Source organism: Morone saxatilis, unplaced genomic scaffold (genome assembly GCF_004916995.1).
Source record: "Morone saxatilis isolate NCDOM2014 unplaced genomic scaffold, NCSU_SB_2.0 Contig8, whole genome shotgun sequence".
Lineage (NCBI taxonomy): Eukaryota > Metazoa > Chordata > Actinopteri > Moronidae > Morone > Morone saxatilis.
Genome location: NW_023340257.1, coordinates 16,325,242 through 16,335,411, shown reverse-complemented (window position 1 = coordinate 16,335,411; position 10,170 = coordinate 16,325,242). Strand labels below are relative to the sequence as shown.

Sequence of the window (10,170 nt, the reverse complement as noted above, 5' to 3'; positions counted from 1 at the left end):
TGGTTCTAGGTGAGCAGCAATGGAACCGCTGCAACAACAGACGGCCAGACTGTGCAGACGGCTGAAAATGCACAGGATCCGCAGCAGCAGCAGCAGCAGCCACCTAACGCATGGCAGGTCATTAAAGGAGTCCTCTTCAGGTGAGTTCTTCTTCTTCTTGTGTTTTTAATCTGGCATGCTAGCTCTGTCTCTGTATAAATAGAGAGCCAGCCCACAGATAAAAGCGTACTTTGACACCATGTATGTAACAGAACACACGATGTGATATATTATGGTGTGGTGTGACAATCCATATGAAAGTGGTAAGTAAAGGGATAATGGTGTGCAGACCCACAGCTCAGCTCAAGTTCACCTCCACATCTCTGTGCACACTTTACATTTTAGCCACGTCTTGTCTTTAAGATCTGTTTCGTCACCTTTTTCTGTGCAAATAGCAACCTAAACAAGCAAGACACGTAGTTTATTGGTGAATTTCTATTTTGGTACAGTCGTAGGGAAACATTTGTTCCGGCTGAGCTTGGTGGGTTGTCAAGGGTCAGATCTCTATTTATGATCTGCTTGATGTTCAGTTCTTTGTTTATTTGTTTATTTAGTAAGTGCTTGATCACTTTTACCCACTTTTATTAATGACATTAAGTACAAGCAGAGTTATGATCTGAGAGCTTTGTACTAAGTGTGACCTATGGTGGATGTCAGAGCATTTTAACAGTTCATTTCAGTAATCAGTTAATGTTGAGGGATATTTTCCTGTATAACCAAAATGTACACTGCTTAAAGACCAAGAGTTACTTTGTACTAGTTTGAATAAAACCCTACGGCTGTTTTACCCTTCCTTGTGCAAGACGTTACTTTGCCAGCCAATCAGCAACCATCTGAGTGAACGAGCAGGTCCAAAAGATGCACAGACCCTTTCAAATACTAAAGTGGGTGTGTAAACTATTTGTGAACATGAGCCACTGGCCTTTAAGTTATTTAACCCATACAGGCCACAATGGAAGTATACAGTGAACAAAACCACAAGAATATGTGGAAGTTGGACTGATTAAAAATGAAGATAGGCCAGATATTCTTTGAATATTTCACAATGTTGTCTTTGTTTGCCACAAGTACTATGTGTTCTTCTTTTACTTTCAAGTTTGTGCCTTTTGATCCTTCACTGATTTATGATGCAAGAAGGGCATGTCTCTTAAAGTCTGGACATAAAGCAGTTTGACTGGATACAGTTAAATCAGATTAGCCTCCTTGTGGTTTCAGTCTCCTGTAGCAGCTCTTCAGATACAGTGCCAGTGTACCCAGTATTTACCATTTATTCAATTTACCCTCCACACTGCTCTCTTCTTTTTTTAATATATTTTAGTCCTCTTCCTTTTACCTGTTTTTTTTTCTTTCTTTGACTTTGATTCCTTATTTACTAACTCTTATTTTGCTCTGACCCTGTTTGCTCTTCTTCCTCCAGAATCTTCATAATCTGGGCGATCAGTAGCTGGTTCCGTCGAGGGCCGTCCACTCCTGACCCCAGCACGCCAGCCGGGGCGCCCAGAGTACCCAGCAGGAACCTCTTCCCTAAGGACACCCTCATGGTATTACACCTGTCCCCTCTGTCCGTTGCCTTATCCGCACAGCCAGCTGCTTCATTAAACGTTTTTTTTTTAATTGAATTGAAGCTGTTAAGTTTTAAACACCTCTCGTACTCTGATCCCCACAAGTATTTCCACAGCAAAACGTGTTATCTCTCCCTTTCAGACTAACTCTCTAGCTCTCCCCTAACTGTAATATCATAAACACCTTTATTTTCTCACCACTCCGGCAGGACCTGTATGTGTACCTGTCCCACGAGGAGGTGTTCACCGACTTCAACAACACAGAAGCGCTGTTCTGGTTCCACAGGGACCTGGTCTATGGAGACTGGAACACAGGAGAGAGCGGGGACGGCTGTTACGAGCACTATACGGAGATGGACATCCCAGAGGTGGGGATGACTCGGGATGGAGGGGTGGTGCAATGTTAGAGGAGAGAAATGTGGCAGTGCAGGGGAACAGGGAGAGAGATGTGACAGGCAGTAGATGGTGGTTAAAAGGAACAGGTATTAGTTTAGGAAAGGTAGGTGTTGGTGAAGGGCAGGAAATATAAGTTGATAATGAAGTTGACAGATTTGTAATGCAGATGTGTTATTCTCTGAAACTCTTTTTTTGCTGTGTGTTTACTTGCAGGTACTGCAGAAGAACGGTTCCCTTTACATGCACGTCTACTTCACTAAAAGTGGATTCCACCCAGACCCCAAACGCAAGGGGCAGTATCGCAGACTGGCAACCGTTCATGCCACACGAAGTAAGTACATGTGGAAAAACAGACTGCAAACTAAAGCTACGGGGCGTTCTGTAGCTGACCTAGTAGAGCATGCACCCCGTGTACCAAGGCTGAGTTCTTACTGCAGTGGGTTCGAGTCTGACCTGTGGCCCTCTGCTGTGTAACATTCCCCCTCTCTCTCTTCCCTTTTCATATCCACCTTGAGCTGTCCTGTTCAAATAAAGGCGAAAAGCCCCCATCAAATACTAAACATTGGAAAAAAAAAAAGAAGCTATAACAATATATGTATGTATGATAATTTCTGTGTTTTACTTGTTCACTCTTTCAGTGCTGAATAAATTCAAGCGAAGAAAGTTTCTGAAGACCAAGAATCTCCTGACAGGAGAAACAGAAGCAGATCCTGAAATGATCAAGGTGATCAAATGATATTTATAATATTTTTTACAGACATGCTTACAGTGTTTGAGGTCATTTAAAAAGCAGTGTCACCATTATGTAGTTTGTCCACCAGAGAGCACTGGACTTTTTTATTTATTTTTTCAACTGTAAAATGTCTGGCTCACTATGTTTCTTTGTCATAATAATTTATTACAGAATTACTTTGATACTGTATTTCTGAGGCTTTTAAAAAAAATCTGACAACAACATAGTCAGGCTGCAGTTCTCTATGTGTTATGAATGGATTATGATGGAAACATTAACATTGTTGTGTTTTCTTCCTTATAGTGTAGTAGTTGAAACAGAATCATCTCATGATGCAGAGTTTTAAATCAAGCACCAATGTTTTCTTAAATTAATTAATTTCCCAATACAGATTTTTTGACTAAGTTTATCAGTTCTGTCATCACACATTTAATTGAAGTTCTTACAGAAACACCCACAGTAGCTAATCGTGGAAAAGGCTGTAAGCGTTAAAGAACCTAAATTAATTCTACACATTGAAGTGAAAAGGCTCCTCACTGACATTTATTGAATTAAATGTGTTTCCTCACAGCGGGCAGAAAGCTACGGTCCAGTGGAGATTATCTCTCATTGGCACCCTAACCTCACCATCAACATGGTAGATGACCACACAGCCTGGGTCAAAGGCTCTGTTCCCCCTCCTCTGGACCAACGTCAGTTCCTCCCACTCACCTGTTTGCCATTTACTGCACAATGCTGTACATTTCCCAAATACAATAGCTTAGACATTCTTTTTGTGGCAAACCATCTTTGACACTTCCACCCTTCTGTCCTTAGATGTTAAGTTTGATGCAGTAAGTGGCGACTACTATCCCATTGTGTACTTCAATGACTACTGGAACCTCCAGAAGGACTACTATCCCATCAACGAGACCCTGACCAAACTCCCACTGCGCCTCTCCTACTGCCCTCTGTCCTTGTGGCGCTGGCAGCTGTACGCTGCCCAAAATGCACGCTCCCCGTGGAACTTCTTACCTGAAGACACCTACGAGCAGTCTGATGAAGACCAAGACTCTGTCAAGGTGAGAGGTCAAAGGTCACAGAGACAGGAAACTGACAGAATTGTATTATATGTGATAGGATGGAAGTATTTTTGGTTTATATCTTGATACATTGGAGAAATAACTGATTGGGTAATATATAATGAAACCTGATTGGTAGGTACACTGTCACCATTTATCAAATGTATGAATTATTTGGTTTAGATAGACACATTGATGATTTTCTATTGTAGAGACATATTTTGTAAAAAAGGAAATGCTTTCTGCTTTGTTACATCTTCAGATATTGGTGTCGGGCACTGAAAGCACATGATGATAAAGTTTCCATCCTGCTCTTCAGTTACCTCTTCAGAATAGCTTTGTATTGAGGCACAATCACAATAGTGTTTTATTATAGCAAGTTATTTATAATTCTCATCCCAGATACCAAACTAAACCAACCTACTGTGTGGGCAGTCGAATGTGACCTGTGGACTTTCTGATCAAACCAAAAAAGTGAGATTGTGTTACTTCTGTAACTTCAGATTTAAAGAAACAAACTCTTTCTTTGATAGGTGGCCCTCTTGGAAACCAACCCGTACCTGCTGGGTCTCACCATTGTTGTCTCCATCGTGCACAGCATCTTTGAGTTCCTCGCCTTCAAGAATGGTAAGGTCACAACAGCCCGTCCGTTCCGACAACACAAGAATAGTTTGCACAGTGTCTGTTTACCCCTCGGCTTCAACTCACCACCATCTCCTCCTCAGATATCCAGTTCTGGAACAGCAGACAGTCTCTGGAGGGTCTGTCTGTGCGCTCCATCATATTTGGAGTCTTTCAGTCTCTGGTGGTGCTGCTCTACATATTGGACAACGAGACCAACTTTGTGGTGCAGGTCAGCGTCTTCATCGGCCTCCTTATCGACCTGTGGAAAATCACCAAGGTCATGGATGTCAAAGTAAGTCGGATCATCACTAACAGATTGCTTTTTGAGGCAGCAGGCTCCTTCTCCTCCGTCCTTAAAAGAATATAAAAACATTTCCGACCAACCAGAGAACGTGTTAAGATGTTTGATTTGAATGAAAACCAGCCGCCACCGTGTTTGGTGGACACAGTTGCGTTTCTACTTCTTGTTGTGCTATTATTTCCTAAATCCATTAACCACTTGTTTTTGTCTTTTCTCTAGTTGGACAGAGAGAACAAAATCGCAGGAATATTCCCAAGATTGGTATTCAACGACAAGTCAACATATGTTAAGTCTTCAACCAAAATCTACGACGATGTGAGTCAAACAAATGCTCAACTGCAAGGGCAATCGCTGCTGAGATAAAGAAAATATCACAAGCACGTCAACGCAATAAGTAATATTGTAGATGTTACTGATAATTCCTTTTCTCTCGCTCTGTGAACAGATGGCCTTCAAGTACCTGTCGTGGCTGCTCTACCCTCTGTTTGGCTGCTATGCCGTCTACAGTTTATTGTACGTAGAGCACAAAGGCTGGTACTCATGGGTACTCAGCATGCTCTATGGCTTCTTGTTAACCTTTGGTAAGTTCGTCCGAAGCATTTATTTACTCCACAACTCATCTTTCAATTTGTGTGTCCTTGTTTTTTGTTTTAGAGGAACATTTATATTGCACTTCAGCTGGTGGCACATAAACATAAACAGGAGTTATTGTATTTTCTTTTAAATAATAACATAAAAGTTAATCTAAAGTATTATTGATTTTACTCTCCGCTGACAGTTTGTGTTCCTGTTTATGTAAATCTATGTTTTAAGGCTCCTTATTATTGTGTCTGTTAATTATCTTGTCTCTAAGCGGATGTACATACAGATAATGTTTTCATACTTGCATCATGGTTACGTATCCAATTCCCAACAGCCTCTGCTAATGTGCTGCGTATTAATAGACTTCAGTCTTCATGTTGCCTGCTGAGTTACTCCCTCTGTGTAGAATTGTTTATACTGCGTTACCTAACCGGTGCCTTTTTCTTTTCTCACCCCGTTTTGTGTTTTTTAGGTTTCATTACAATGACGCCACAGCTATTCATCAACTACAAAATGAAGTCTGTGGCCCACCTCCCATGGAGGATGCTCACCTACAAGGCTCTCAATACCTTTATTGATGACTTGTTTGCCTTTGTCATCAAGATGCCCATGATGTACAGGATAGGATGCCTCAGAGATGGTATGTCCTCCCTGATGTTATGTTAGGGAGAGTTAAATAATCCCCTGAAACAACTTGTGAGAGTTGTTGTTGTTTGTGTAAAGGAACGGCTGTCCTCCATTCTGGCCCTTCTGTTTTTACTTGTATCGCTCCTGACACCAGAGGACATGCAGAGTCATTGTCACTCTTGGCATTGTGTTAAATCACTATCAGCCTTTAATCACAGCTGATCTGTTTATAATTAATCCTCCAACTCTATCGACTGACTAGATCTCACTGATTTACATAATGCTCTTTGCTTTTACCGGATGATTTATGAGGGACTTTTTTTCTAGATTTCTGTTGTCAACACTAGGTTTCAGGTTTCACATACGCTCACAGGCAATTATGTGAACCTCTGTAATGTGTTACAAGCAGTTGTTAATGTTTCCTTTTATTCAGTGGTTACTTTTATAAAAGGCCAATCTCATAAAGACGTGTTCACAAAAGGTAAATGATATGTTAGATTGGTTGGTCTGCTCAGCTCCAGAGTTGTTTTTTCTGCGTGGCACTTTTCTCATTAGCACGTTGAATGTGAATATTGGTGGGTCTTGACAGGTCATGTTATAGATGCACAACAACACTTCTTCCACAGTTAGAGTTTAGAAGAAGATTTCATTTAATGTCAGCCAAAGTTGTTGCAGGTTTTTAAAGTTAAATTAATGTTGATACAGACACTTTAACCCTTTTACAACTGTCTTGATTTGTCCAGTGATCTCTACCGTGCATCCCATAAACATTACCTTTAGCCACTGTAACTGCCGGTACGTAGGTTTGTACTTGGTGGTTTCTCACCGACAACCTCTGTCCTCTCCTCCAGATGTGGTGTTCTTCATCTACCTTTACCAGCGTTGGATCTATCGGGTCGATCCCAACAGGGTCAACGAGTTTGGCACCAGCGGAGTAGAGCAGGTCCCGAACGACACAGCAGCGGAAGACGCTGCTCCCGCCGCTCCCGCCGCCATCACAGACAAGCCAGAGGAGGAGAAGAAGAACGATTAAGCAAGACCACGCCCTTATCTGCCTCCCTGGCCCTCACAACAGGGGCAAAGAGGACTTGTGGAAGTTAGACAGGGAGGGGTGTTGTCGTTTAGCTGTCATGGACGCCACTACAAAAAAAAAAAAAAAAATGCAGTTCAACTGTTCCCTCTGATTTGTGTGGACCCACAGAGAATCATGTTCAGTGTAGACTTGGTAAATTCTTATTTCAGTTCCCCGCCCTCTCGTTTTGCAGTTCAAGTGAAGTAAAACAAAACGTGATGTACTGTATTCTGTATGATTTCTCAGAGGGTAACAATGTCTTGGAGTAGAGGTTGGGAGGGGAACAGGTCGCAGTTATACTACATTTTTTTTTTTTTTTCATATACAGGGAAGAAAGAGGCCAAGTGCAACTTTTGTTCTTTGTGTAGATTCCTTGTGAATTTTTCTTTTCATTCCATGTGAGCACCATGTTTCGGATTGCCTGGAAACTGGTGAGTAGTGCTGGAGGAAACTGGAAAGATCCTGAACCACGACGGAGGTAGAAAAATAGAGGGTGGTGACTGGAGACAGGATGGATGACCCTACAGGACGCTACCCACAAGACAGTGACTACTACCCTCAATTTTAAACAAATGGTTAATGTTCTTAACTCGAACATAAAAAAAAACAGCCTTGTTGGTATTAATATAAATATATTAATATTGTCAATGACTTAATTTTTGTTTTTCAGTCACTGAAGCATTCTTTTGTATGTCCTCAAACTGTACAGAATCTCAGCTTGTCATGTTAATAATACCGATGTCAAAACTGTCTAGCAATAGCTAATTTGCAAGTCTTATTTTTTAATTTTCTCCCCTCGGCCAGACGTCTGGTTTTGAAAACTGTTTCACGTTCATGCTCCGAACCAGATCACCTGGACAGACACAGTGGAGACAGGAGTCGGGTGTGTGCTGGAAGAATTACAGTGTCTCTTGTTTTAATTTTGAGTGCTGTAAATCCTGAAACAAAGAGGGTTCCATGTTGGTACATATTAAATTTTGATTCATTCATGTTTATAGTAAAAGTTAAGTGTGATTTAAAATGTCTATGCAAAGCTGTTTTGATTTTACTCTATTTAGTTTTGACTTGCTGCTCTGGGTTCAAGAACAATATTGTTTGCATGAAACCTTTAATTATTCCACATTAATTTCTATTAATGTTAGTTTATTTGTGTGCTTATACAGCATGCACATTATGTGTGTTGACCCCCGGAGGCATGAGTTATAGACTGCAACTAATTACTATTTTCATTATTGATTATTCTACTAATTATTTTCCCTGATGAATCGTTTTTGTTTTGACAGAAAACTGTGAATAATGCTCATCACAACTTTCCCAGAGCCGAAGGTGGTGACTGTTCTTGCTCGTTTTGTCCACACAAAAGTCCAAAACTAAAAAAAAAGATTACATTTGCAAAGAAATAAAAATGAGAGAAGCAAACAATACTCGCGTTCAAGATGCTGAAACCAGCAAATGTTTGGCATTTTTACTTTGAAAAGAGACTCAAATGATTAGTTATGAAAATAGTAGAGAATAATGCTCGATAGACGTGTTTGTAATGTAATTTTTGTTTGTTTTTATAAAACCTTCAACTAAACCCTCTTTGGTAATCAGATTAGTTTGTAACAGTTTAATCCTCAGACTGAGTAACCTGGTTCAGACCTCTGAGTTTACTTCAGCTATTTAAATAGTTAAGAGCAAGAATAATGGTAGTTTAGTCAGTATCAGGCTGGAGGCCAGACATCTACAGTGTTGGGCTAGTTACTCAAAACATGTAATATATTACTCAGTACTCTTTTAAAAAGTAATATAATGACCTATTACTCCCTACCAGCAACAATTAGTTACACTACTAGTTATATTATTTTCCTGCTTACAAAAATGAATGACAACAAAAGTAATATTGTAACTAACTATTTTTGGAGGAATAACTATTCATTATTATAATGTATTAATAAGTTACACTACTACTTATTGGGAAAAGTATTATTACTAGTAATGAGTTACTGCCCAACACTGGACACCTACCAGGTGTTATGATGGTTTCAGTTGCCTTTTATGAAGCATCTGCAGAAACACTGATGAACCTCAACCTGATGCTGCTTCCAACCTTTAACACACTGGTTCCCAACTATTCTCTCTGTGATCTGTACCCAAACAATCCTCTGTGACCTGCAGGTTGTGTGTGTTTGAGCTGTGAGCAGCTTGAACAAAGAGTCCCTATGTGGTAAAATGTTTCAGTATTTTAAGATTGTTTTAAATGTTAAGCATAAATACTTCTGATGTCCATTTTAAGTTCACCCACTCTCTACACATTGCTTTATGCACCTTTGTACCAGCTCCTATTCTCTCACGGTTGTAGCTTTCTTATCAGTAACACCATCGCAGTTGAGATCTATTTTGTTGTTTATTTTTAGGCAGCAGTTGAGTCACTGCTTCCTCTAAACGCCTGCACTTTCGCTTTCCGTTTCCTTTAAATCTGCCTCTCCTCTGTCCAACCAGCAGGGGGCACTGTTGCGCCTCATAACTTGAGCACATAGCTCAAAGTTGTTGGTTTCCCAAAAAAAAAAAAAAAAAGGCTGGGTTACATCACTTTTCAGGGCAGTTACTAAACGTGCACTGCAGAGATGTTACTGGTCCAGTTTGACAGCTATAATCCTTCATGATGAAATGAGGAATTCCCAGTTCAGTCAGGTTTTTGGAAGCAGCAGCTGGAGCAGGAGAGTGGCCTGTTGCAACCAGGATACACATCAGAAACTTTCATTATCAATCTGGCAGAGAGGCCTCGACTATTGACAGTATATGTAAGTGTGTGAAACAGACAGAGAGATGAGATGGAGGCTCATTTGAATAGTTAATTTGCATATGGCAGTAGGTTAAAACCTCAAAACAAAACACAAAAAAAAGATTACCTAATGGAGAAAAAAAAAATCTCCTTTTTTGGATCACGACCCTCCTTTGCGGGCTCAGTGTTAAGTATTCAAATGAGTGAAACACATGGAGCTCAATAAGGTCTGCAGTCCGGTACCCGTCCCGGGGGGTTTTTGCCGTCTGGGAGGTGACGTGACGTTGGGGGATTTCCACACGCGGGAGCAGCCAATCAGCGCGAGGCTGCTGCGGAAATGAGTGGAGAGTTAACACACACACACACACACACACACACACACACACACACATACACATACACATCAGTC

General features: G+C 40.7%; 1 protein-coding gene across 1 annotated transcript in view; it reads left to right on the top strand.

The window, feature by feature from the left end:
• The window catches only part of clptm1 (CLPTM1 regulator of GABA type A receptor forward trafficking), a 10,607-nt gene extending 3,521 nt beyond the window's left edge, over nt 1–7,086 (top strand). The window contains exons 2-14 of the mRNA XM_035679824.1: nt 10–140; nt 1,457–1,580; nt 1,811–1,969; nt 2,211–2,328; nt 2,636–2,721; nt 3,302–3,422; nt 3,547–3,791; nt 4,325–4,418; nt 4,517–4,707; nt 4,936–5,031; nt 5,162–5,297; nt 5,771–5,938; nt 6,777–7,086. Coding sequence (XP_035535717.1) covers nt 10–140; nt 1,457–1,580; nt 1,811–1,969; nt 2,211–2,328; nt 2,636–2,721; nt 3,302–3,422; nt 3,547–3,791; nt 4,325–4,418; nt 4,517–4,707; nt 4,936–5,031; nt 5,162–5,297; nt 5,771–5,938; nt 6,777–6,958 — 1,851 coding nt within the window. The 3' untranslated portion in view covers nt 6,959–7,086. The remainder of the gene's footprint in view (nt 1–9; nt 141–1,456; nt 1,581–1,810; nt 1,970–2,210; nt 2,329–2,635; nt 2,722–3,301; nt 3,423–3,546; nt 3,792–4,324; nt 4,419–4,516; nt 4,708–4,935; nt 5,032–5,161; nt 5,298–5,770; nt 5,939–6,776) is intronic.
• Nucleotides 7,087–10,170: the final 3,084 nt, after the last annotated feature.